We start from the raw sequence: 27,923 nt of genomic DNA, 5'->3' as shown, positions 1-27,923 counted from the left end.
GAGTAATGATGTGTTAGGGTGGAAAGTGGTGATTATTTAACCAGGTAGGTCAGTTGAGAACAAGTTCTTATTTACAACTGCGACCTGGCCAAGATAGAGCAAAGCAGTGCGACACAAACAACACAGAGTTACACATGGAATCAACAAACGTACAGTCAATAACACAATAGAAAAGTCTATATACAGTGTGTGCAAATGTAGTAAGATTAGGGAGCAGCATGTAGACTTCGGTATAAGCCTTAAAATAATAACATGTTTAAAATGTTTCTTCATTATTTTATAGTGCTAGTTAAAGTATCTTTCACCAATAACATTTTTTTCATGATTATTGTGTTTATTTTATTTAAGATTTTCTGCTTGTCCCTGATACCACTTTCCACCCTGTTAGTTTGTTGTAATACTCCATTGAAGAAAACAACCACTTCCTACAATGATACCATACTCAGGAAGTGTCATCATTTCTTTGGTGGGAAAACAATGGTGCGAAGCTAAATAAATATAAACACTCAGTTGTATCTATTTGTCATGTTTAATGTTGTTTGTCTGTATGTCCCACTCATACATTTCCACCCTGCTATTCTAAATTATAGAGAAAAACATAATGAAATAAAAACATGTAAATATGTTTGATAGCGAAGTTAAATCCGGTTCAAGTGTTCACCACTATGCTAGCTCAATCTTGCTCACTCACAGAGCTATGGCTAATTTATTGATTGATCTTACATTCCAGCACAGTACGTGGCGGCATGCACTTAAACGATTGTTTGCGGACCGCCATGATATCGAAGAAGAATAAAATGAAAACGTGATGATGAGTGAATTCCTTTTAGAGCATGTACTTCCGTTTTCTAATGCTTGTTTTTGTTAAATTCATGTGAATGACACTTACAACTTCCGGTTCACCAGTGCCGTGAATTATTTGTTGTTGTTTAGAAGCAAGGTAAGTCCTACAAAATTAGGGCCAATTATTGTGTTCTGAAAACATTTATGTAGAGAAATAACAGTAAATATCTCGTCACGCTAATGTTCTGAACCTGTTAGTGAAAGCTTTAGCAACATTGGTCATCTGACTGTGACGTTGCAACTAGCTACTTTAACAAACAAAGCTAGGTAGCTGGCATCTGGCTCCCAGGTGATTTCTACCTCCAAATTAGAAGACAAATGTTCGATATTGATGTGCACTCATTGGCTGTGTTTGGTGTAAGGTAATTCTGAGAACATAAACCTCAAAATGTGCATGACAGCCACCCTAGCCAGATGCTAGCTAGCTTAGCTCAGCTCTATTTATGTTAATACTTCAAATGACAACCAACGTCCCTAAACATTGCATAGTTTAGTGGCTACATTGTTTTAAGCTGTTTATGTAGATCTCAGGTTTATGCGTCTTGATTTAGGTAGAACTGGAATTATCACAAGGTTAACAGGCCGTATTTATATTTGTTTATGTTGTTAAACTCATGATCACCCCTATACCAGACCTGACCATAGGTCGTGGACTGTGGTCATGCTAATGTCATCATCAACAATTACTCTAGGCTTAGGAACCCAAATGACAACGTATAGTGTGTGTTTCCACAGACTGCAGCATAATTTACTTTAGTATGGAGTAAAGCTGCGTAAACCATAACAAGGCTCTCCCTTCTCTTTCAGCACCTTAGTGTGTCATTCTTCGCTGTGGTCCAACCTCAACCAGGGCCCCTCTGTTCTAATCACACAGGCCTCTGGAGAGCTGGGAGCATTAAGCAGTCTGCCATGCACCTCTGGAAAATGGAGGTGAATATTCTCTTAAGCCATGTTATAGAAGACTATTGGGTTGTAGGTAAGCTGTTTTGGTATAACTTAATGTGAATGTTCAATCTGGTTGCAATATTTGTCTCCGCACCAGTGATGTATCCGTGTAGCTATTCTTGAGAGAACTTTGATCTTGAAGAGTTGCTATGACAGTCAGGCTTTTTCCTCCAGTTTAGACATCGCCACCTGAACAGGAAGGAACATTGTCTTAGTAGAGATTGTTTAGGCCTTGGTTCTATCAGGTCGTGCCTGGCTGTTTGGAGCAAAAACCTACAGACACTATTAAGTGGGTTACCTTTCTCAGCTCTCCAACATGAACATAAGACATAACATAGGAGATAACATCTGCTAAATGTGTATGTGACCAATACAAAGTGATGATAATGTGCCTTTTCTCAGGTAACCTCTGACAGGACTGTATGAGGAGGCCTCCGTGTTTCTTTAGAAGCAGAGAAGACCACCGCTGCTATTTGAAGTAAGTCCATAGGATTTATTTGTGAGAGATTAGAGGGTCATATAAATATGTGACAGACCACTGCCAGCAGCACAGCTCAAGTACCAAACTGACCTCACCTCAATGTGTAGTGCCATCCTCTGGCGGAACTAGGGGCATTCTTTTAGCATTTCCCAATAAGCTAGAATGGCTTTGTCCATGTATTAGAAATGTGGTGGTTGTTGAATGCTGTTCTGACTGTGCCAATGAAAAACAGTTATTTGCAATGTGCAAAATCCATTTTTGTTTTGTTGTTGTGTACCTCTGCAGCTTTGAATCTCGCACCTTCCCTGAACCAAACCACCCTTCTATGTCCCCAACCAGGCCATGGAGAAGATGTCTCGGGTCACTACGGCCCTAGGCAGCAGCACCATCAGCGGGCGCACCATGTTCTGCCACCTGGACGCGCCCGCCAATGCAATCAGTGTGTGCCGCGATGCCACGCAGGTGGTGGTGGCCGGCCGCAATATCTTCAAGATCTACGGCCTGGAGGAGGAGCAGTTTGTGGAGAAGCTCAACCTGCGCGTGGGACGCAAGCCCTCGCTCAACTTCAGCTGCGCCGACGTCATGTGGCACCAGATGGAGGAAAACCTGCTGGCCACAGCTGCCACCAACGGGGCAGTAGTCACCTGGAACCTGGGCAAACCGTCGCGCAACAAGCAGGACCAGCTGTTCACCGAGCACAAGCGCACAGTCAATAAGGTGTGCTTCCACCCCACCGAAGTCTACATGCTGCTTAGTGGCTCCCAGGACGGCTACATGAAGTGCTTCGACCTGCGCAAGAAAGAGTCTGTCAGCACCTTCTCAGGTATGTGTGTGTGGGGACTCTTTGCACTCTTTGAGGTTGAACACAGGAGTAACACCTTCAAAATACCTACCTGCTTATGTCCAGGAATGCCTCTGGGCTACAAAACAAACAGCATCTTATTTGTTACCACTGTCTTAAATGACATTTTTCAGACCATATCTTAAACCGCACTTTTTGACATATGACATGGGAATGAACCTGGCCTGAGGACAGACATTTTTTCTATTTTATTTCTCTCAGGTCAGTCAGAGAGTGTAAGAGATGTTCAGTTCAGCATGAAGGATTACTTTACTTTCGCTGCTTCCTTTGAGAATGGTAATGTCCAGCTGTGGGACATACGGAGGCCAGACCGGTATGAGAGGATGTTCACAGCCCACACCGGACCTGTGTTTTGCTGTGACTGGCACCCCGATGACAGGTAGGCTTTAAAGAAACTTTAGTGAAAGCCATGTCGATACATGTTGAAAAAACATTGATGTTTGCATTGGTTGACCATTAATCTAAAGTGAACTTGCTTTAGATACAGTAATCATTCTTGCTTACAGTGTGGCTGTTAATTCACTTAAATTATTGTGCATTGCTAATGTATTGGTCTCTGTCTGCAGGGGCTGGCTGGCCACTGGTGGCCGGGACAAGATGGTGAAGGTGTGGGACATGACCACCAACCGGGCCAAGGAGATCTATTGCGTCCAGACTATTGCCTCGGTGGCCCGGGTCAAGTGGCGTCCTGAGAGGAAGTGGCACCTGGCCACCTGCTCCATGATGGTGGACCACAACATCTATGTGTGGGACATCCGGAGGCCCTTCATCCCCTTTGCCACCTTCGAGGAGCACAAGGACGTGACCACAGGTATTGTGTGGCGCCACCAGCACGACCCCTACTTCCTATTGTCAGGTTCCAAGGACAGCACGCTCTACCAGCACATGTTCAAGGATGCCAGCCGGCCCGTGGACCGGGCCAACCCTGAGGGACTGTGCTTCGGCCTGTTTGGCGACCTTGCCTTCGCTGCCAAGGAGAGCCTCATCAGTGGCGACGCCAACAGGAAGCCGTACCCGGGTGGTGACCGCCGCTATCCCATCTTCTTCTTCAAAAAGCCCGACCTGACGGAGCAGTTTGCCCACGTGTCCAGCGCCCTCAGCGTGTTTGAGTCGTCTTTGGAGAGCAAGCGCATGGACTGGTTTGTCAAGACGGCACGCCTCTACCTCCTCAGCGGCAAACCCTTTGCCGAGCTGTGTGACCACAATGCCAAGGTGGCCAAGGAGCTCAACAGACCTCAGGTCAGTCAGTCTGCCCTTAAGAGATGAGCTGCAGTCATTTACATACACTACCATTCAAATGTTTTGGGTCACTTAGAAATGTCCTTGTTTTTGAAAGTAAAGCAAAAATAAATGTCCATTAAAATAACAAGAAATTTATCAGAAATACAGTGTAAACATTGTTAATGTTGTAAATGACTATTGTAGCTGGAAACGGCAGATTTTTAATGGAATATCTACGTAGACGTACAGAGGCCCATTATGAGCAACCATCACTCCTGTGTTCCAATGGCACGTTGTTAGCTAATCCAAGTTTATCATTTTAAAAGGCTAACACAACATGCTACAATAGTTATTTAAAACATTAACAATGTCTACATTGTGTTTGATCAATTTGATGTTATTTTAAAGGACAAAAAATTTGCTTATCTTTCAAAAACAAGGAGATTTCTAAGTGACCCCAAACTTTTGAACGGTAGTGTATATCTAATTCAACATTTTTAAGGAACTAAATTGAGTTTTGATGCTCAAAAGCAAACCTCTTTCATATTTCCCCCACTTGAAGGTTTCCACTACATGGACGATGCTTCGGATCATGTTCTCAGACCCAGCGAACCTCTCAACGCCGGGTCCAAATCACATTGGCAAATTGGGCACCCTTCCTTTAATGAACAGGTACTTCCCACATGCTTCACATAAACGCATAGGCTGTAAAATTGTGTGGACAAACTAAAGACTTTTTTTTAAAGTAAAATCTTGAATCCTTTATTTTGTCTGCCCTAGTTTCAGTATGAAGGAGATGGGCATGGGGACGGAGAGCAGGCTGGACCGCAGTAAAGGAGAGAGCAGACAGGACAATATTCACCTAGACCTTGGGAACTCGCTAATCAACAGCAACAATGACGGTGAGAGTGGACTCTAAAAAACACTCAAGCTGCTCCCACTTCACTGAAGAAATTAAGAAACATAAACGCTGAGTGTACAAAACATTAGGAACACTTGCCTAATATTGAGTTGCATCCCCTTTTTGCCCTCAGAACAGCCTCAATTTGTCAGGGCATGGACTCTTCAACGTGTTGAAAGTGTTTCACAAGAATGCTGGCCCATGTTGACTCCAATGCTTCTCACAGTTGTCAAGTGGGCTGGATGTCCTTTGGGTGGTGGACCATTTCTTTTTTTTTTTTCAACACAGGAAACTGTTGAGTGTGAAACCCAGCAGTGTTGCAGTTCTTGACACACACAAACCGGTGCACCTGGCACCTCCTACCATACCCCGTTCAAAGGCACTTAAATATGTTGTCTTGCCCATTCACCCTCTGAATGGCACACATACACAATCCATGTCTCAATTGTCTCAAGGCTTAAAAAAAACCTGTCTCCTACCCTTCATCGACACTGATTTGAAGTGGATTTAACAAGTGACGTCAATAGCGTTCACCTCGATTCACCTGGTCAGTCTATCATGGAAAGGTGTACCTAATGTTTTGTACACTCAGTGTAGGTGGTTCTTGTGAACTACATTTAGTAGTATGTGACTTACTATGCTAGATGAGTAAAAAATATAGATATTTGTCCCAATGCAGAGAATGAAGAGACCGAGGGAAGTGAGGGCCAGGCGGAGTACATGTTTGGTGATGCTGAGCTGGACGACGATGACCTCTACTCAATGGAGCACGACAACCAGGCCGGTGAGTCTCTGACCCTTATATAGGTCGTATACATTCAACACTGACAACTTGGATGTAACCACTAGCCACCACTAACCTTACATGTCTATTGCCATAAACATTTAAGTGATCATGTTCTTCTCTCTGGTGTTTTCAGCAGAGGAGCAGGAGTACACGCTCCCCCAGGAGGCCTTCCCACTGCGCCACGAGATCATGGACAACCCGTTGGCGCCGGAGCACCTGCAGCAGGACAAGGCCGACTCGCCGCAAGCCAGCGGCAACGAGGCAGAGGTCATGTGCTTGACGCCCATCGAGTCCTTCTCCCTGATCTCAATCTCCCAGCCACTGTTCAGCCCCCATCTTCCTGCCCCCTTCTTCTGCCCTGTGGTCAGGGAGATGCTGAGCCATTATGCCGAGCAGGGCGACGTGCAGATGGCGGTCTCGGTGCTCATCGTCCTGGGAGACCGCATCCGCAAGGAGATCGACGACCTCACTCAGGTCAGAGCTAGGGATATAACAGTTGTCATAGTGTTCTATAACACTATAATAATGTTAAAATCTATGGTCGGTTCCTGAAGTAGAATCCATTATATGATTGTGTTGCATAAAATTTATTGGGATGCTCTTGAGAATTCTATTTAAATGATTTAACATGGCTGATTGCTTGACAGAAAAGGTTATGATGGAGATTAGAGTCTTGGTAATCTGATTATTCTCCAAGCTGGCGAATATGTTGTTCATTTCGGCATGTTCTAATAATAGAGGTGACCCTATTTCAGGAGCACTGGTACATGTCCTACATTGACTTGCTGCAGCGTTTCGAGCTGTGGAACGTGTCCAACGAGGTCATCAAGCTGAGCACTTGCAGCGCCATCACCTGTCTGAACCAGACATCCACCACTCTGCATGTCAACTGCAGCAACTGCAAGCGGCCCATGAGCAACAGGGGCTGGATCTGTGACAGGTATAACGTATAACTTTGGTCCATCTGACACAGGGAAGGGTTAATAACCCATAAGAAACAATATCGAGCTCAAAGTCAAGAGAACATTTGAAAGTTAGACCAATATGTCTTACCACTCGACCTCTTTGCCCATTCCCCAGATGCCACCAGTGTGCCAGCGTTTGTGCCGTGTGCCACCACGTGGTGAAGGGGCTGTTCGTGTGGTGCCAGGGCTGCAGTCACGGCGGGCACTTGGAGCACGTGAAGAACTGGCTAAAGAGCAGTTCCCACTGCCCGGCTGGCTGCGGTCACCTGTGTGAGTACACCTGACCCTCCGCTCCACCCCTGCCCAGCTTGCTCTCTGTGTGAGGGGGAGCACCACACCTCAGTGCCTGGCTCACCATGGCCTGGGTCTCACACTCCAGGCTGGCGTCTCCTGAGACTGGGGTCCACAAGGGTCTGGCCATGGTAGCAAGATGGCTACTATTGGAAGACAGGTGGGTAAGACTGGAGACCAATCCACAGAACCAGTCTGAGAGGAGGACATGTATGTACCGTATGGAGCACTGTTAAAAGTTTGATGGGCCCCTGCCCTACTCAGTGCTCACCTTGGCAATGACCGAAACTTGAAGTTATGTGAAAACAATCATTTGTGAATATATATATATATGCTGAGAGAGCCTTTATTTTTTATTTCTTCAATGGCTTGCTCAGGTGGCCTTGTCTCTCACACACAGTTGGGCAGACCTCTATGTTCAGCACAGTGTTTTCTATGGCAATAAAACATTAAAACTTAAAAATTGGGCGTGCAAAATTATTCAGCCCCTTTACTTTCAGTGCAGCAAACTCTCTCTAGAAGTTCAGTGAGGATCTCTGAATGATCCAATGTTGACCTAAAATGACTAATGATCATAAATACAATCCACCTGTGTGTAATCAAGTCTCCGTATAAATGCACCTGCACTGTGATAGTCTCAGAGGTCTGTTAAAAGCGCAGAGAGCATCATGAAGAACAAGGAACACACCAGGCAGGTCCGAGATACTGTTGTGAAGAAGTTTAAAGCCGGATTTGGATACAAAAAGATTTCCCAAGCTTTAAACATCCAAAGGAGCACTGTGCAAGCGATAATATTGAAATGGAAGGAGTATCAGACCACTGCAAATCTACTAAGACCTGGCCGTCCCTCTAAACTTTCAGCTCATACAAGGAGAAGACTGATCAGAGATGCAGCCAAGAGGCCCATGATCACTCTGGATGAACTGCAGAGATCTACAGCTGAGGTGGGAGACTCTGTCCATAGGACAACAATCAGTCGTATATTGCACAAATCTGGCCTTTATGGAAGAGTGGCAAGAAGAAAGCCATTTCTTAAAGATATCCATAAAAAGTGTCGTTTAAAGTTTGCCACAAGCCACCTGGAAGACACACCAAACATGTGGAAGAAGGTGCTCTGGTCAGATGAAACCAAAATCGAACTTTTTGGCAACAATGCAAAATGTTATGTTTGGCGTAAAAGCAACACAGCTCATCACCCTGAACACACCATCCCCACTGTCAAACATGGTGGTGGCAGCATCATGGTTTGGGCCTGCTTTTCTTCAGCAGGGACAGGGAAGATGGTTAAAATTGATGGGAAGATGGATCATTCTGGAACCATTCTGGAAGACTCCTGATGGAGTCTGCAAAAGACCTGAGACTGGGACGGAGATTTGTCTTCCAACAAGACAATGATCCAAAACATAAAGCAAAATCTACAATGGAATGGTTCAAAAATAAACATATCCAGGTGTTAGAATGGCCAAGTCAAAGTCCAGACCTGAATCCAATTGAGAATCTGTGGAAAGAACTGAAAACTGCTGTTCACAAATGCTCTCCATCCAACCTCACTGAGCTCGAGCTGTTTTGCAAGGAGGAATGGGAAAAAATTCAGTCTCTCGATGTGCAAAACTGATAGAGACATACCCCAAGCGACTTACAGCTGTAATCGCAGCAAAAGGTGGCGCTACAAAGTATTAACTTAAGGGGGCTGAATAATTTAGCACGCCCAATTTCTCAGTTTTTGATTTGTTAAAAAAGTTTGAAATATCCAATAAATGTCGTTCCACTTCATGATTGTGTCCCACTTGTTGCTGATTCTTCACAAAAAAATACAGTTTTATATCTTTATGTTTGAAGCCTGAAATGTGGCAAAAGGTCGCACAGTTCAAGGGGGCCGAATACTTTCGCAAGGCACTGTAGATATAGTGGTGGTCACCACAGAGAAGTATTTAGGTGTATGAGATTTTACTGCAGAGGAGTTACAAGGTGTGTTGTTCAACACACCAGTTGGTAGGGCAATTTGTCTTCCCTGTCCTTTTTCCCTTTCCTTTTGTGTCACAAAGTGTAATGATTTCACATTCTAGAACAGTAGGCGGAAACAAGTGGTGTAGCGGGGAAGTTTTGTTAAGAGCCCTGACGCTCAATCGGAACATTAAAACGTATTGCTTGCAGTGCGGTTTAGGAAGCATAAGGACCTTACCATTCAGATCAGCTAAAAAATATATATGGTTAAATTGATTGTAATGACGTTGGCCTGGGGGTAGGTTTAAATACCTCTTTCCCCCTTTTTCCTCTCTCTACCCGACTAATGTTACATTTGCAAAACCCTTGGTTAACATGGAGATTCTGGGAACATCAGAAGTTGGGGGGGAAATGAACTATATTCTTGTAATCCGACCAATTGAACATATGCGGTGGTACTTAATGAATATGATGTCAGTTCGGTTGTCATTGAGACATTCTCATCAATGATAAGATGACATAAACTCTACAGTGGAAAGTCTACACATAAGAGTTATCGGATTCACATGGAATTGTTGTTCAATTTAAGTGTTTGAATATGAAATTATTCGTGATGGGATGAAATGTGATTTTAGCTTCTAAAATGTGAGATTTGGGTTTTCATAAGATAGGGCTCTGCTCAATCAGTGGCCCGCCCCTGTGAAGGGACATGGGCTATAAAACTTTTCAAACACACCCTCCTCTCCCTTCCTATATAAGCCCTTGACGACAATATAACCTCCTGTTCCGAGGACGCGAGGTCGACGGTCCGATGTCAGAATGGTTCAGATAACAACTACAGAACGAAGACAACATCAGCGTGAGCTTTGGTTGCGAAAGGTATGAACTTTGAACTCTTATTCATTACAGAAGTGATACCTCCTAGCCGTTGAGTTAGCAACAGCCAGCCGCTGCAAACGAGGGTTAGGAAGGAACAGAGTATCCCGTCTACCACACAACGATGTTACTACAACGTATTCAATTTACCAGCAGAGACATTCTTCAAAGGACTCGGTTGGGCAACACGGCCTTCCATCTGCCACCAACCTACCGAAACGCAGCTCAGAGTAAATATTTATTGCATTTTCCTTTTCCAAATGGGCAGTAATTTAGAATGCATGAGATACTGTATTTACGATAGCACAGCTTCGCCCTTTGTTCATCAGTCTTCCCGCTCTTTCACTCAAACCCAGCCCCTTTTCTTTTGTGTAACCAGCTGTCATATCTGTTTCGCCCACCAGGGACGTTTTCCTTTATGACGTAATCTGTAATCAAGTTATGATTTAAATATGTGTATCTGTAATTCTGTGTGATTAGTTAGGTATTTAGTAAATAAATAATTAAACCCAATTTTGTATTGCTGATTCAACTTGTTAGCCAGGGTTTGTGCAGATAACCAAGAATTTACAACTTTCAGATGAGACTAAATTAAGGTGATGATTAATATTGACTGCTATTGATGTAAAATATTACTAGGTCTTTAAGAGTTTATTCGGAAGATAACAGCTCTATAAATATTATTTTGTGGTGCCCGACTCTCTAGTTAATTACATTTACATGATTAGCTCAATCAGGTAATATTAATTACGGATAAATTATTTTAATGAATAGCATGTCATGTCACTTAATCCGGCATAGCCAAAGAGACGACATGATGCACACCTTGATAGGATTAGTGTTCCCACAGGGCCATATCTCCATGTTACAGCGCTTGTTTATTGGAGACATGCCACCTGTAATATTTAACTATTTAGCATGCTCCAAACACCTGTGTGTAAGTGTAATTTGGAAAGTGTAACGGAAATGTAGCTTCGTCGGATGGTGGTACCCATAGCAGTATGGATCTATACAGAACTGCTACAGTAAGTATAATTTTTCGCTGATTAAAGATAAGTGCCATATATTTCGAAAGCCATATCACAAGAAATGCTTTATTGAAGTTTCTAAACTTTAAAACACAGTGTTGGGATTGAAGTTCACATGAGGTTGTCGTGGGCAAAGATAGTGACTGAAAACTGTAATTATCGGAGGTGGCAGTTGTTTTAATCCTTGGAGCACGAGGCTTGTACCGATGGTCGGGATAAAGATGAGTCTGTGACAGTAGGAGTGACATTTTTGAAGAAGGTGGGCCACTGCCTTTTGGTTGATCCATTTGTGGTTTCAGGGTGGGTGAAAACAGAGTTGGGTGCTGTAGAATCGGTGAAGGTAACCCGAAGTGGTCTTGTGATGATTGTTTGTGCTTCTGCTGGTCAGCGGGAGTAGGTGCTTCTCGCCAAAAGAATTGGAACAAGAGATGTGACTTGTTTTGCTCTCAAGAAAAGGTTACCATTGAAAGGAGTGATTACTGGGCTAGCGGTAAATGTGAAAGTGCTGATTCCTAGATTCCTGGTGTTTGTGATGCTCATTGTTTGGTGCAATGCAGACAGGGTGGCGTGAATGGTGAAACAGAAAAGTCATTGTCTGTTCTTTTTGATTGAACCTTTTGAGCCTTTATTAGATCTAGGAAAAAATGGATTGAGGAGGGAGAACAGAATTCATCCTATTTCTTTAGACTTGAGAAATTTCACTCTAAAAATAACACTATCCATAAGTTAAACATTGATGGTGTTTATTATAGATTACCAAAAACGAATCGCTAAATACTGTAGCAATTTGTACAGAAAATTGTATAGCTCTACTTACTGTCAGGAATCCACAGATATGTTTCTTAACTCACTGAATAATGTTCACTCTATCAGTGATATATAATCTAAACAGTGTGATTAACCCATCAAAATTGAAGAGATTATAGTCTATCAAACATCTAAAGAACAATAAATCACCAGGTGTTGATGGAATTACATCAGAATTTTACAAATGTATTTTCTGAACAAAAAAAAATCATATTTGAAGTCTTTTTTAGAGACTATTGAAAACAATGTTCTCCCTCCTACAATGAGTCAGGGGTTAATAACACTGATACCTAAGCCAAAAGAAGAAGTGCTGCTAATTGATAACTGGCGTCCAATTTGTCTTCTTAATAATGACTATAAGATATTAGCCTTACTACTTGCAAAAATAATTAAAGAAGTCCTGGATGCAATCATTGATGAAACACAGTCTGGCTTCATGAGGAACAGACATATTTCTAACAATGTCAGACTAGTATTAGACATACTTGACTACTCAGACCTAATAACTGAGGATAGCTTCATATTGTTTTTAGATTTTTATAAAGCATTTGACACAGTAGAGCATCAGTTTCTCTTCCACTCCCTTGAGAGACTTGGCTTTGGGAATTTTGTCTGTAAGGCTATTAAGACTCTCTATGCAAATGTAAACAGCTCTATCAAATTGAAATATGGCACCTCACCTAGATTTGAGTTAAAGAGGGGAATTAGGCAAGGTTGTCCTATCTCTCCGTACCTATTTTTATTAATCACCCAACTTCTTGCAAATTCTTTAAATACAAGGTATTTCCATAGCTGGTAAAGAAATTATTATAAGCCAGCTGGCTGATGATACTACACTTTTTCTGAAAGACTCTAACCAAATTCCCATATAGATCAATGTGATACAATCCTTTCCAAAGCGTCTAGTTGTCAAAGATTGTGTGACACCTTCATATTATGGTATTCCTGTAAAAGAAGAACTTACATATTTAGGCATAAATATTACAAAGGATCAAAAGTCTAGAGGCTTACTAAATTTTAACCCTCTTATTAAAAATACCCAGAAGAAGCTAAATCAATGGCTACAGAGGGACTTATCTTTTAAAAGGTAGAGTCCTAATAACCAAGGCCGAAGGTTTCTCTAGAATAACATATGGTGCTCTATCTTTATATCTTGACAGTAAAATAAGCAAGGAGATAGACCAGATGCTTTTCAACTTTCTTTGGAGAAACCGTACCCATTACATTATGAAAACTGTTGTAATGAACACTTGGTGGACTGAATTTTCTGGACTTTACTACTTTAAATAATAGTTTTAAGATCAATTGGATAAAACAATTCCTAAGAAGACCCACTTCTATCTGGAATTTTATTCCTCATCATGTCTTCTCTACTTTTTACTTAACTTCACGTTATTTTGCAATTATAATATTGACAAAAAATTCCAGTGACACTTTCTGCTTTTCATCAGCAGGTTTTCTGTCATGGTCCTTAATTTATAAACACAATTTTTCTCCACACAGATATTATATATGGAATAATCGGGATATATTGAATAAAAATACTTCTTTGTTTTTAGAATATTGGTTCCGAAATAATATCCTATTGGTGAGCCAACTGGTAAATGCAGAGGGTCTTTTACTCAGTATTAAGGAATTCTTAGCACTTTACAAGGTCCCTGTAACAACTAAAGATTTTGCAATTGTTTTAGATGCCATTCTCTCAGGTGTTGCTCTGTTATTCAGGAACGTGTCAAGACCTGACCCTCAGAGCCTACCTTCTATTGACCCTGTTGACTCATCAGTAGGAAAGATTTGTTTCTCTTTTGGTCCATTCAACAACAGAGCAATACGAACCTTGTTTCAGCAGGATGTTGTGTCATGTCTTATTGGAATGGATTTATTGATAATATCTGTTGGAAAAAAGTGTGGATGTTGCCACACACATACCTACTTGTTTACAAAATTAAGGAAGTTTACTTTAAAATTATTCATAAATATTATCCTGCCAACCACTATATCAACTCAAATTGCTCCTTTTGTAATGACCACCCAGAAACAGTGTTGCATCTTTTTTGGATTTGTATTCATGTAAGAAAACTGTGGCAAGACATCAGTAGATTTATAATTGAACACATTTATGAAGATTTTACACTATTGTGGAGAGATGTACTGCTTGGATTCTTTACATACGATAGAAATAAGCTGAAACATTTTTATGTAATTCATTTCATTATTATTTTAGCCAAATTTCATATACACAAATGTAAATTTACATACAAAAGACAAAAATTCTTACCCTACAAAAAGAAATTGAACTGTATTTTAAGACAGTTAAATACTCTACTAACAAAAAATGCTGTTAGAATTGTAAGTGTATGTATGTCCCTTAAGGTCCTTGTGTAATTGTAATGTGATATTGTACCCCCTATCTCGATTGTCCATTGTATATAATCTATATATACTTGTGTTCCCTCATGTACTTTCTGTATTGATTTGTTGTTAATAAAAAAATTAAAAAAATAAAAAACAACATCCTGGACGCAGCCTCCAGTTCATATTACCTAGATGGCCTGAATGGCACCAAAACATTTCTACGGATCATGGGGAAAGTGGTCATAACTAGCAAAGCATCATGGTCGATGTAGTCGTTTTCATTCTGCCTGATGAGAGTCAACCGGGAACATCCTTGTACCCTGCTGGCCCGTGATTGTCAGCACGCGGTCCTATGTGACGGCAAATGTAGTAGTTAGAATGGATCACTATTTAATTAAATATCTCGATTTTCAGCAAACTTCTAAATAATTCACTGTGGGGGTTGAACTAATTTCACTCATTTAAGAGGCCAAATGTATATTTTTTTGTTTGGCCGTTCTGGATTCGTAATTTAACTTGGATTTCTAGGGCAAACCAGACACTGGGGGGCCTGCATTATTTACACCGGGCTGCATAGCAGTAATCCCCAGCTTTACAGCCTGTCTGATCTGGCGACCAACGGTGACACAACAATGAGAATTGGGTTGTCGATCCGTACCATTTTCTTGACTACCAGCAGAGCTAGCTGGGAAATCATGCTCTTGACGAACCCAGTCGGGAGAAGAATGAAAACCTTTTCTCCCCTGGGAAAAGCTTTGCAGTTATTTGCTGTTTCAATTGAGTTATGCCTTCCAGTTCTGATATAACTGCTCCTATAGCAGCATCAACACCAACCTCCTCAAGAACAGCCATTGTTATTGCAACTTCTTTAAATTTGCATTGGCGGATCGTAACCAACTGAAAGGTGCATAGACCGCCACCTACTACACTGGAGTGTGAAGGTTCCCCATCACAGGAGGTTGGTGGCACCTTAATTGGAGAGAACGGGCTCGTGGTAAAGACTGGAGCAGAGTAAGTGGAACGGTATCAAATACATGGTTTCTATGTATTTGGTGCCATTCCATTTGCTCCGTTCCAGCCATTATTATATGCCGTCCTACACTCAGCAGCCTCCACTGCTCCCTATTCATCTATTTATTTCAGCTAGCCCCATTGTTCTGGAGTGTGAATTCATTACACTTTGTGACAAAAGAAGGGAGGGGACAGGGAAAAGGGAAGACAAATTGCCCTACCAACTAACCACACACCTATTAAAACCTCACCACTATCCCACTACTTGGCTCTGTCTGATCCTACACCCGGCCGGCTGCCTGGGAGGACGGGACACTATCGTTCAACACACCTTGTAACTCCTCTGCAGCAAAAGTACTTCTCTACATCTGACACCACAAATATTTTCTGTGGTTTACATTCCATTTCTGCTGTACAGTTGATAACCAGGGCTATGAATGCTAAGAAACCAACCTTACTGAATCACATGTTATTCCTATCATTCTTTATTGGCCTCGGCCTACTCACAGGGAGCCTCTTAGGATCCCTGCCCTGAAACCATCTTCCTCTGCTACTACTCTTCATTGCCTCAGCACACGACACCTTCTGTAATACTCTGATCCTGGCAACCTTAACCTGCCTTTCTCTCACCGGAAACGTCTGATCTCCAGCACCATGGGTCCCCACAATGGCGTGTATTCATGAATGGCAACAAAGCCAGACTTCGTCCAAAAATGTACCAAAAGAAAACGTAATAATTTATCGTTTGTGTCTCTGTGTTTCATCATTTTTCTTTAGTTCACAAGAGGCTGAATGTATCTCACAGGAGAAAGCATCCAAGTGAGTGAAACAGCTCCCCTCTGTTTCTCTATGTGTAGGCCATCTATCTGATGATGTCTGGTCCAAATGAGTATGAAATTATTGCCGCCCATAGCATTGAATGCAAGAGAAGCCAGTGAGCATTTGGCCTCCATTGATTAAGAAAAAGTATAAAAATGAGCCAATCAGCGTTTGAGCTAAACTGAGCGAGCTATTTGCAATGTTATTTGTTCGACGCACCAAAAAAAAGTGTCAAGGGAAGCCAGCTTAGATTTTGGCCTCACTCCTATCAAATCCCATTGAGCGCATACACCATTGACAGAAACACTTGAATTTTTGCATCTCGTAGTGTTGTTGTCCTCCGGTGGCTAGCAAGCTAAAATTGGCCCTTTTCTAAATTAGCCATGGATGGAGATAGGGATTTGGACTTAATAAGCTTAATAAGCGTGTACTGTATGACAGAGTGATAGACCGTTTTGTCAACATGAAAGAGAGGAGGATGGCATTGGTGTTTCTCTGCAAGTAGGGTGAGTCCATATGTTTTTCAACTTGCACAGATACTCACGTACACACACAAACACAGAAATCAGAACCATGAACAGACATATCATGTTTAGTTTACGTTGATAGGACAATTGTTTCCGGTATCATTTAGTTGTCACTGTATTAGACTAAGCAGAGCTGATTTGGTGATGTTGAAATGGTGCTGGAATAGTGGAGGCAGCATTTTATTTCTTTGCGACTTAAGGTAACTCTCTGTGGTTCTAAATCAACAGTTGTTTAGTGGTCCAAAAATGGCTGAAACATTAACTTGCTTGACCATGCTATAGGTCATGTTAGTGTACATGAAATATGCTTTGTGGACTTCACTGGACAGGACAGAGGTTGCTACCTGGTTTTGTGATAATTTATAATTGATTCTTCCACTGTGTCTTGGCTTCCCCAGTGATTTTACCCACACACCGCTACTGGGTTCCCCTACAGTTAACACAGACAACTTTTTCCACCGATATTACACATTCCTTTGTCTCATGCCCTCCTGCACACTCATGACATTTAGTAAGTGATGGGCTCAAACGGTTTGAATCTGGTCGTTGCCACTTGTATCCGTGTAGAGAAACTGTTTTTAAAAAAGCCCTTCGGCCAATCAGCAGGTTTGACTGGACATTTGAACTCACTCTAGCTCAGTGTTTTTAGGCATTGACAGAAGAAGATGCAAGTTTGGCTTGCGACCGAGTTTACAGTGTTTATTTTAGCAATAACCACAAAGATCACTTTAAGGTGTGTGAACTTGAGAATAAAACTCTTGATACAGAGACACCTGCCTGGTTCTTGCAGGACTGCCTCTATAAGGGTCAGACCAAAGTAGAGTCAGAATTAAGTCACTAGCAGGTGAGGGCATCTACAGCCAACCGTTCAGACAGTTCCAGATGGATGTTTTTACATGGTCCTTCGAGCAGGATTCTGACCTGGCTACAGTGAAGATGTTCCAGTACCCGAAAGAGAAGTTGTTTCTGCGCCATATGCGGCTGCTGTCACCACCCACAACACACACACGAAGCCGTCACTTTCCAGAGGAAGATGAGCTGCTAGGTCTTACCCACCTCTCTCATCCTACAGTCGACCAGCCCGACTCCAGGCCTCCTCAGTGGTCAGCTCACCAGCTGTCTTGCTGTAGGGGAGAGTGGGGTAAGTTCACAATCAGAATTACTCTAACAAGGGAAATATAATCTTTCAACAACAACAAAAAGTTGTGTACAAAACATTAAGACTGACCAGGTGAATCCAGGTGAAAGCTATGATCCAATAATGAGGTTAAATCCACTTTAATCAGTGTAGATGATGGGGAGGAGAAAGGTTAAATAAGGATTTTAAGCCTTGAGACAATTGAGACATGGATTGTGTATGTATGCCATTCAGAGGGTGAATGGGCAAGACAGACTTAAGTGAATCGTGGGACACGGTAAATTAAGCTGCCTGCCTACAAATGTCTGTACTGAATTAAATATTACCACTACCTTTTTAAAACCATGTCTATCTTTATTGACCAAACACAATTTCCTCATATCCCACAGTTTCCTCATATCCCAGCAATAATGCCTTGCCATTACCCTCTGCTGCTGTTGCACCCTCAGGGAAGAAGTAGAAAGTGAAAGAGATATTTCTCTGCTCTGCTTTGTTGGTTCTTTTTGGCAGTGTCATTCACCCGAGGCTCAACGTCTGCTCCAAAACAATAACAGACACAAACACATGCAGAGACACAGTATTAAATCACACTACAATGCATAAATATGTCAAGGAATTTCTTGTAATTACTTTTTTGTGTCCTAACTATGACCAGTGTCTTATACTCTGTCATGATTCCCTCAGCCCCAGCCATTTCCAGATGACAACTCTGAAGACACTCCTGCTGTTAGCTCAAATGACATGTAAATTGCTACAGAAAGATTTTTATCAAAGCTTAACATCAGGTGCATAAAGTGTCACTAGCTACAGTGACTGCAGTGAATGCATTAAAGGACTTTCATGAATGATCAAAGCACTGTTTTCGCACCTTTATCGAAGTGTAGGACAGTCCCTTCAGAAAGTATTCACACGGCTTGACTTTTTCCACATTTGTATGTCTTACAGTGGCATTAACATGGATTAAACTGTCATTTTTGCGTGAATGATCTACATAAAACACTCTAATTTCAAAGCGGTAGATGAATTCTAACATTTGTAAAAAAAAATATATATATATATATATGTATATACAGTATATGACAAATACAACCATATCTTGATTTAGATAAGTATTCAACTTCCTGACTCAATACATGTTAGAATCCCTTTTGGCAGAAATTACAGCAGTGAGACTTTCTGGGTAAGTCTGTAATAGCTTTCCACACCTGAAATGTGCAACATTTGCCCTTTAGTCATTAAAAAATGATTCTAGCTCTGTTAAATTGGTTGTTGATCATTGCTTGACAACCATTTTCAGGTCTTGCCATAGATTTTCAAGCAGATTTAAGTCAAAACTCTAACTCGGCCACTCAGAAACATTCATTGTATTCGGGTTAAGCAACTCCAGTGTAGATTTGGGCTTGTGTTTTAGGTTATTGTCCTGCTTAAAGGTGAATTCATCTCCAAGTATCTGGTGGAAAGCAGACTGAACAAGGTTTTCTTCTAGATTCAATTATTTTTACCTAAAAAAACTCCCCAGTCCTTAAGGATTAAAAGCATACCCATAACATATTGCAGCCACCACTATGCTTGAACATATGGAGAACGACACTAATGTGTTGTATTGGATTTGCCCCAAACATAACGCTTTGTATTCAGGACAAAAAGTTAGTTGCTTTGACACATTTTTTGCAGTATTACTTTAGTGCCTAGTTGCAAACAGGATGCATATTTTGGATTTTTTACAATTCTGTACAGGCTTCCTTCTTTGCACTGTCAATTAGGTTAGTATTGCGGTGTAACTACAATGTTGTTGATCCATCCTCAGGTTCTCCTATCACAATCATTAAACTCTTAACTGTTTTAAAGTCACCATTGGCCTCATGGTGAAATCTCTGAGCGGTGTCCTTTTTCTCTGGCAACTGAGTTAGGAATGACGCCTGTTTCTTTGTAGTGACTGGGTGTATTGATATATCATCCAACGTGTAGTTAATAACTTCACCATGCTCAAAGGGATATTCAATGTCTGCTTTTTATTTTATTTTACTTAATGTCTGCATTGAAAAACCTCCCTGGTCTTTGTGGTTGAATCTGTGTTTGTAATTAACTGCTCGACTGAAGGACCTTACAATTAAATCAAATGAAATGTTATTGTCACATACACATGGTTAGCAGATGTTAATGCAGATGTAGCATAATGCACTTATCTGTATGTGTTGGGTACTGAGATGAGATTCATTCAAAAATCACGTTAAACTGTCAAGGGTGTGTATAAAGGGGAAGTCAGGTGCAGGAGAGCAGAGTATGATAAATAAAGCGCACTTTATTATAGTTCCAAACCGTGAGCACAAAACAAACACGCTCAGAAAACCAGAACAATAAAGTAAAGCGCGAAAGAACATTGCTTGACATGAAAACAATTACATACAAAACATGGGAAACAGAGGGTTAAATACAATTAGATTGATTGGGGAAATGAAAACCAGGTGTGTATGAAAACAAGACAAGACAAATGGATATATGAAAAATGGAGCGGCGATGGCTAGAAAGCCGGTGACGTCGATCGCCGCCCTAACAAGGAGAGGAGCCGACTTTGGTGGAAGTTGTGACATAAACACTATTATTGCACACAGAGTCCATGCAATTAAGTGACTTGTTAAGCAAATGTTTACTCCTGAATTTACGTATTACGTATTGATATTTCAGCTATTCATTTTTTAAAATTAATTTCCAACATTTCGAAAAACATAATTCCACTTTGACATTATGGGGTATAGTGTGTACAAATGTGGAAAAAGTCCAGAGGTGTGAATACTTTCTGAAGGCTTTGAAAAATGCACAATGCTATTTCAAGCAGCCAAATTACTAACGTAAACTCACTCAGTACAAATGTGCGCAAACGCAATATTCTTACAAGGCTACAAAGAAAACTAATGGGACTGTAGCGACTGTGTTGACGTCAAAATCGAGGGTGTGAACTAGGTTTCTATTCAAACGTTGATCGACAAGATAATGGCTCTATAGTATTGGAGAAAAGTTGAAAAAACTGAACCTCCGTTACATCTTTCCGTGTCATGTCGTAACGTACAGCACGCATAAAGCAACTATTTCTGGTTTACAATTCTCTCCACCAGGTGTAGCACTTATATCATGTGGACATCTATAAGTACCTAGGTGTCTGGCTAGACTGCAAACTCTCCTTCCAGACTCATATCAAACATCTCCAATCGAAAATCAAATCAAGAGTCGGCTTTCTATTCTGCAACAAAGCCTCCTTCACTCACGCCGCCAAGCTTACCCTAGTAAAACTGACTATCCTACCGATCCTCGACTTCGGCGATGTCATCTACAAAATGGCTTCCAACACCCTACTCAGCAAACTGGATGCAGTCTATCACAGTGCCATCCGTTTTGTCACTAAAGCACCTTATACCACCCACCACTGCGACCTGCATGCTCTAGTCGGCTGGCCCTCGCTACATATTCGTCGCCAGACCCACTGGCTCCAGGTCATCTACAAGTCCATGCTAGGTAAAGCTCCGCTTTATCTCAGTTCACTGGTCACGATGGCAACACCCATCCGTAGCACGCGCTCCAGCAGGTGTATCTCACTGATCATCCCTAAAGCCAACACCTCATTTGGCCGCCTTTCGTTCCAGTACTCTGCTGCCTGTGACTGGAACGAATTGCAAAAATCGCTGAAGTTGGAGACTTTTATCTCCCTCACCAACTTCAAACATTAGCTATCTGAGCAGCTAACCGATCGCTGCAGCTGTACATAGTCTATTGGTAAATAGCCCACCCATTTTCACCTACCTCATCCCCATACTGTTTTTATTTATTTACTTTTCTGCTCTTTTGCACACCAATATCTCTACCTGTACATGACCATCTGATCATTTATCACTCCAGTGTTAATCTGCAAAATTGTAATTATTCACCTACCTCCTCATGCCTTTTGCACACATTGTATATAGACTCCCCTTTTGTTTTCTACTGTGTTAATGACTTGTTAATTGTTTACTCCATGTGTAACTCTGTGTTGTCTGCTCACACTGCTATGCTTTATCTTGGCCAGGTCGCAGTTGCAAATGAGAACTTGTTCTCAACTAGCCTACCTGGTTAAATAAAGGTGAAATAAAATTTTAAAAAAATTAAAATTAAAATACTTTAAAAACAACAAATGGACAGTGACGGGGTAAGGGGGGGGTACCTAATCATTTTTTTGCGTCATCATTGCGTCATTATTGCGTCATCATTCTGAAAGCAGCTGTTTACTTCTAAGATCACTTTAGCACCGCCCTAAAAACCAGATTGAAATTCAACACAAACCTTCAAATTATAAACTCTTTATAGAGTTTTATTTACATTTTACACTCTCCTTCTCACTATCACTCAAATAGCTTCGCTTCCCCACCCGCCATTTTTTTAAAGACCCGACGGGCTCAAAGGGGAGAAATTGTGCTTTACAATGGTATTGACATAACAGGTGATCTGGAAGTATTACGTTTTTGGGGCGCTACAAATAAGGGCAATTGTACGGACCAAGGCGATGTACGAGTTTACGTGTATTATGTGTCAGTCTTTCTTCGATAGGAATGCATCGACCTTTTTTTAATACACGTTTTCGTTATTTCGACCAGTAAAAGTTTCCAAACAATTTTGTTTCGACTATTCAGATTTTTGTTGCTAGATGCCAGTTTCTATGTAGGAAATGACCCACAAAGTATTATATTTATTAAACGACTTTATCATATAAATCTCATATTTAGCTTGGAAGTGCCTTTTAGAAATGTGATTGAATTTGTAAACAAGCCTCGGCGTCGTAGTGCGTCATTTTGGTTTGACCAATACATATGCGTTTTGCTGGTGCTTGTGGGCAGGTCTACAAATACAAAAATATAAATACAAATACCATTTCTTGTTCAAAATTCTACGAAACTGTAAAAGGAACGGTGATTCTGGGATCTTAGAACATTGGAGTAGTTGTTTTGTTCTAAGTTAAGCAAGCTAAATGCACTAGGTAAGTGTTTTGTGGTTGTTCATATTGAAATATAGTTAGCCCAAACTATTATTTGTATCCGTTGTTGGTAGCTAATTAACGTCGCGCGTTAGCTAAAAACAGGTGGTTTGCGTGGGCACTAACGTTAGCTTGTCAACCAGGCTTATTTAGTTATCCGAGTTAACTAGGTACAGTATGTAACTTAAATAAACCAGGCATTGCAGGCAACTTTGAAATACTGCATGGCTAGCTAAGGTGGCTAACGTTACATGGAAGATAACGTTATTCAAGCCACCATAACGAAGTTGCAACCTCTAACGGCGTTAGTGTAGACATTTGAACTATTGTTAACGTTTGGCATTTCTCAATTTCAGTGTTTAGCTTGATACTTATTTGGATGTTAATACTAACAGTACCGAGCTGGTTTTAGAACCAAGATGGGGGTAACAATCGGACGTAGCTAGCTACCTAACGTTAAATTGTCTGCTAGTGCGTGATAGAATAATGCTACTTTCAGTTGAACCGCCATACCGTTTTAGAAAGATGTCGTTCTGCGTCCAATGCGTTTAAACATCCTGTGTTGCTAGCTAGCCGACTGGGTGGGTGGGGTCTCCGCTAACTTCTTGGCGCCTTTAGCCTTATGAAGCCAGTAGTAGCCTTTTGGCATTTTTTTATGGTGTAACGTTAGTTGCATGCCTGCTGATATAGGGATCACCATTTAGTTGGCTGTTTAATGCAACCATTACGATTGGTTTCAAAACTCGAGATATTAAATGTGCTGGCCATCAGTAACCTTGTTTATTGAGTAGTGACGCCACGTGGTTTCTTGTGCATTTGAGAATTTCACCTGTTTTCAGAAGTCTACAAGTGAGCTATGGCACGTACCAAGCAGACCGCCCGTAAATCCACTGGTGGAAAAGCACCCAGGAAACAACTGGCCACCAAGGCTGCAAGGAAAAGTGCGCCATCTACTGGCGGTGTGAAGAAACCTCACCGATACAGGTAACGCTTCTCACCTGGACGGTTCTCAATTTGCTGCAACAGGACACTTCTTGGCATGTTTACTGACTGTGTGTGTGTGTAGGCCGGGTACAGTGGCTCTGAGAGAAATTCGTCGGTACCAGAAATCCACTGAGCTGCTGATCAGAAAACTGCCTTTTCAGCGGCTGGTCCGTGAGATTGCCCAGGACTTCAAGACAGACCTCCGCTTCCAGAGTGCTGCCATTGGTGCTCTGCAGGCAAGTTAACCATAGGATTTGGGTTGATTTTGGATAGGTGTAGTCGAGGGTTTCTGTTTTTGCCCAAAACGCCCGTTGCAGCTGAAAACAGAAAAAAACAAATAACTAAATAGTGCTTTTATGCATTACTGGCAATTCCAGTCGCTTTAAATACATTAGACATATGCTTATTGGTCTATTGTTACTAAAGGCGCATTTGCATAATTCTTTGGGATTAAATTGGACTGTTTTCTTTAGTTATTGACCTAAAGAACAGTATACAGAGCCTATTTTTGCGCTGATTTCTTGCATGTCCTACGCTGGTTGCTGCTGGAGTGAAATATAATTTAAAAACAAGTCATTGCACAACAATTCTAAGTAGACTTAGTTATAATATGATAAACACACAAATACGAGCCTTGGGTCATTTAATATGGTCAAATCCGGAAACTACCATTTAAACAAAACGTTTATTCTTTCAGTGAAATACGGAACCGTTCTGTATTTTATCGAACGGGTGGCATCCTTAAGTCTAAATATTGCTGTTACATTGCACAACCTTCAATGTTATGTCATAATTATGTAAAGTTGTGGCACATTAATTACTGCGTTAGGAAGAAATGGTTTTCACACGGTTCGCAACGAGCCAGGTGGCCCAAACTGCTGCATATACCCTGACTCTGCTTGCACAGAACGCAAGAGAAGTGACACAATTTCCCTAGTTAATATTGCCTGCTAACATGCATTTCTTAACTAAATATGTAGGTTTAAAACAATATGTACTTGTGTATTGATTATAAGACGGGCATTGATGTTTATTGTTAGGTACATTTGTGCAACTGCAATGCTTTTTTTCATGACTGCGCTTGTTAAATCATCACCCTTTTGGCGAAGTACGCTGTGATTCGATGATAAATTAACAGGCATTGCATTGATTATTTGCAACACAGGACAATATAGTTCAACTAGTAATCTCATCAAATCATTGATCCATTGGCAGCTAAATAAATGAGTGCACGGAACTCGTAGCCTCTAACTTCTATTGCGCTTTCATGCTGAGGACTGATTATTGATGGCGGTTGTTGGAAATATTTTCCTGTGAGGAACAAGTTTTAATAAAATATAATTCTCAGTGGATGTTCCTCTTTCCTACATTTCCACACAGCAGGCTAGGCACTTCTATGCATGCTCAGGCACACACGCTCCCTCAACATGATCAGGACTGAGAAACCAGACATGCGCATTGCTCACATGGAGCACTCCAAACAAAAGACAATGAGAAATTGACAAATCTCATAAATGGTTATGAAATAAACCAAAACTCACAAGTGTAGAAGGTTGTAAATTATGCAAACAGTCTCTACTCAATGAGAATAGTAAAATTACTAATGCATACATTAACAGATTGTAACCAAATGACAGCTTAACGGTACATTTACTAAAATCAAAGGGCAAACAATTTACACTGAATTGGTGGGAGGCAGCTGAGCAATTCTGTAGAGACTCGACCATCTTCGCCACACACCGCTCCCCTTGTCCCAACATTTAAAAATTCTACTCCAGACAGCTTCACACATTTAACACAGCCGTAACTCAATCAGCTAGGTCTTATTGCCCTGCGTTTACCAAATTGCAGATGTTCCAAATAGGCATCGGCCTATGTGCTTGTGATTTTGAAACGATCCACAGCAACAACAAAACATTTAAGATGCCAATGTTCCTCTGTGGCCAAGTCATGCTTCCTGGTGACGTGTCGAATGGCCTTAGTCCTCTAAGTACTTTTGACATTTATTACCATTCCCTATTGGGCCCACCCCTATGCCAATAATCCCGTTCTATTGGTTTTCATATTTACTTCCATTGTCCAGAAGCAAAAGGTACAATCCTAGTCATATTAGCAACCCATCCAAGTTGAATCTTTAGATTCCCCTCCTTTCTAACTTGACAATGCAGTTTTATTGGTTGCTGTGATAAATTAGTTGGTTTTATGTTAAGATGCATTGCTATATTCTGAGCACTGTGGGTGGATGCCCTAATGGGTTATGAATACGTGTCCGGTAGATTTCTCTTTCCCGACCACGTTCTCGGGAAACTTAGTTCAGTCCCATTGGCTGTTGCTCTAACATGGGTAGACAACCCAGGCAGTGGTGTGCCAGAGTAGCCTTAGTCCTAATTATGCAACAGGTAAAGGATGACTTGGTTAGCTGCTGCACTTAAGTAAATATGTACTGATGCCAATAGATTCTGATTATGGGCTTTTCTCTCCCCATACAGGAAGCCAGTGAGGCATACCTTGTTGGCCTGTTTGAGGACACCAACCTATGTGCCATCCATGCCAAGAGGGTCACCATCATGCCCAAAGACATCCAGCTGGCCAGGCGAATCCGAGGCGAGCGTGCATAATATGAACACTTTGAACTCTTGAAGGGAAGGTGGGTGGGATTGGTTGGGGTGTTCAACCATAAATTACTATGCTGGACAAAAATGTATAAATGCAACAATTTCATTGCTTTTACTGAGTTCATAAGGCAATCAGTCAATTTAAATAAACTCATTAGGCTCTAATCTATAGATTTCACATGACTGGGTACAGGTATGCATCTGTTGGTCACAAATACCTTAGAATGGGACTCAGGATCTCATCAGTTGAGCATTCAAATTGCCATCAATAAAATGCAATTGTTTCTGTTGTCTGTAGCCTATGCCTGCCCATACATAACCCCACCATGGCGCACTCTGTTCACAACATGGACATCAGCAATGGTTGAAGCTGGTTGAATGTGCTGCCAAATTCTCTTAAATAATGTTGGATGAGGCTTATCGTAGAGAAATCAACATTCAATTCTCTGGCAATAGCTCTAGTCGACATTCCTGCAGTCAGAATGCCATTTTCATGCTCGCCCAACTTGCAACATCTGGCATTGACAACTGCGTATTTTATATTGGCCTTTGTCCCCAGCACAAGGTGCCCCTGTGTAATGATCATGCTGTTTAATCGGCTTCTTGAGATGCCACACCTGTCAGGTGCATGGATTACATTGGAAGATGAGAAATGCTCACTAATGGGGATGTAAACAATTTGTGCACAGTAAGATTTTTGTGTAAAATATTTGGGTTATTTTATTTCAGCTCAAACTTGGGACAAAATTGTTATTTTTGTTCAGTTGTATGTAGTTTTTGTATGGTTTCATTAGTAGAATAAAAGCTTGGTTTATAGTATGAGTAGCAAGTTTCATGCAAAAACATTTCTAATCTTTTCTCTCAGGTTTAGAATTTTTTTAAATTGTTAGTTTATACTTTTAGGTCATAATGTAGTATGCATATCACATTATGGACATTTGTTGTAAATAAACTTTCCACTACCTCACTTGGACTACCTTTGTTTTTGGTTTATAACCCTCATTTATGCAAATTCTGGGCTGAGCTATACTTAGCCATGGCTGAGGCAAAATTGACTATGCCCAGGATTGGCATTTGTTGATTAGTGAGACAATATGTTAAGTACAAGGCTCTGCATTAACATTTTTAAAACTAAGTCTACAAGGCATTGCTTCAAATACACATCCAAAGACTACATCTTCTGCAAAATTACATCTATAATTCATATTGTACACATTGGTTTCCATCCTCTAGGTACATTGACTTTAATACGAAACCTAGTAGGCTCATGGTTCTCACCCCTTCCCAAACTTACGCAGTAATTATGATGGGTTGGAGGACATCTTCCAACCTAACATAGCAGATTGTCTACCCAATCAAAGGATCAGAGAATGAATCGAGTACTGAAAGCTTAAGCTACAGCTAGCTAGCGCTGCAGTACATAAAATGTGAGTAGTTGACTCGGAGGGACAATAGTTGAACAGTTTTGAACAAATGTATGTCTTCAAAAATGAAGGATGAGAGAGACTGTTGGCTAGCTAAATT

At 41.2% G+C, this 27,923-nt stretch overlaps 2 protein-coding genes and 1 long non-coding RNA gene across 11 annotated transcripts; 2 read left to right on the top strand and 1 right to left on the bottom strand.

Moving 5' to 3' along the window:
* The first annotated feature begins 840 nt into the window (after positions 1-840).
* LOC109870391 (GATOR complex protein WDR24) lies at positions 841-9,069 on the top strand. Of its 6 annotated transcripts, none has more exons than XM_031804533.1 (12): positions 841-940; positions 1,651-1,773; positions 2,191-2,266; positions 2,609-3,092; positions 3,333-3,510; positions 3,698-4,370; positions 4,915-5,024; positions 5,133-5,254; positions 5,933-6,037; positions 6,174-6,514; positions 6,796-6,980; positions 7,121-9,069. In XM_031804533.1, exons 4-12 carry the CDS (start codon positions 2,612-2,614, stop codon positions 7,287-7,289), a joined length of 2,364 nt encoding a protein of 787 aa, XP_031660393.1. In that variant the 5' UTR covers positions 841-940; positions 1,651-1,773; positions 2,191-2,266; positions 2,609-2,611; the 3' UTR covers positions 7,290-9,069. The 6 variants fall into 6 exon arrangements, with proteins under 6 accessions (XP_031660393.1, XP_031660388.1, XP_031660389.1 ...); XM_031804528.1 differs by having other exon boundaries at positions 5,915-6,037; positions 7,121-7,846; XM_031804529.1 differs by having other exon boundaries at positions 2,555-3,092; positions 5,915-6,037; positions 7,121-7,846.
* A 5,299-nt stretch (positions 9,070-14,368) lies between these two features.
* On the bottom strand, positions 14,369-23,458 carry LOC109870131 (uncharacterized). Its single transcript, XR_002252103.2, has 4 exons — positions 23,314-23,458; positions 18,227-18,335; positions 17,720-17,787; positions 14,369-14,656 (listed from the first exon to the last, which is right to left on the bottom strand). It is a non-coding gene; the product is annotated as an uncharacterized LOC109870131 (long non-coding RNA).
* Positions 22,635-27,366, top strand: LOC109870129 (histone H3.3). 4 transcript variants are annotated; one of them, XM_020460491.2, is made up of 5 exons: positions 22,640-22,803; positions 23,326-23,327; positions 23,640-23,784; positions 23,867-24,020; positions 26,274-27,366. In XM_020460491.2, the coding sequence occupies exons 3-5, from the start codon at positions 23,657-23,659 to the stop codon at positions 26,400-26,402; spliced, it is 411 nt and encodes a 136-aa protein (XP_020316080.1). In that variant the 5' UTR covers positions 22,640-22,803; positions 23,326-23,327; positions 23,640-23,656; the 3' UTR covers positions 26,403-27,366. The 4 variants fall into 4 exon arrangements, with proteins under 4 accessions (XP_020316081.1, XP_020316080.1, XP_020316082.1 ...); XM_020460492.2 differs by lacking the exon at positions 23,326-23,327 and having other exon boundaries at positions 22,635-22,803; XM_020460493.2 differs by lacking the exon at positions 23,326-23,327 and having other exon boundaries at positions 23,622-23,784.
* The last annotated feature ends 557 nt before the right edge of the window (positions 27,367-27,923 follow it).

The sequence above is a fragment of the Oncorhynchus kisutch genome, linkage group LG25 (assembly GCF_002021735.2).
Source record: "Oncorhynchus kisutch isolate 150728-3 linkage group LG25, Okis_V2, whole genome shotgun sequence".
Classification (NCBI taxonomy): Eukaryota; Metazoa; Chordata; class Actinopteri; order Salmoniformes; family Salmonidae; genus Oncorhynchus; species Oncorhynchus kisutch.
This window is presented reverse-complemented; position numbering and strand designations above follow the sequence as displayed.

Coding starts and splice junctions, on each gene's coding strand:
- LOC109870391 (XM_031804528.1), top strand. CDS start 2,612: ATGGAGAAGATGTCTCGGGTCACTACGGCCCTAGGCAGCAGCACCATC. Junction 3,511..3,697: donor GACTGGCACCCCGATGACAG/GTAGGCTTTAAA, acceptor CTCTGTCTGCAG/GGGCTGGCTGGCCACTGGTG. Junction 6,515..6,795: donor AGATCGACGACCTCACTCAG/GTCAGAGCTAGG, acceptor ACCCTATTTCAG/GAGCACTGGTACATGTCCTA.
- LOC109870129 (XM_020460492.2), top strand. CDS start 23,657: ATGGCACGTACCAAGCAGACCGCCCGTAAATCCACTGGTGGAAAAGCA. Junction 23,785..23,866: donor AAGAAACCTCACCGATACAG/GTAACGCTTCTC, acceptor GTGTGTGTGTAG/GCCGGGTACAGTGGCTCTGA. Junction 24,021..26,273: donor CTGCCATTGGTGCTCTGCAG/GCAAGTTAACCA, acceptor CTCCCCATACAG/GAAGCCAGTGAGGCATACCT.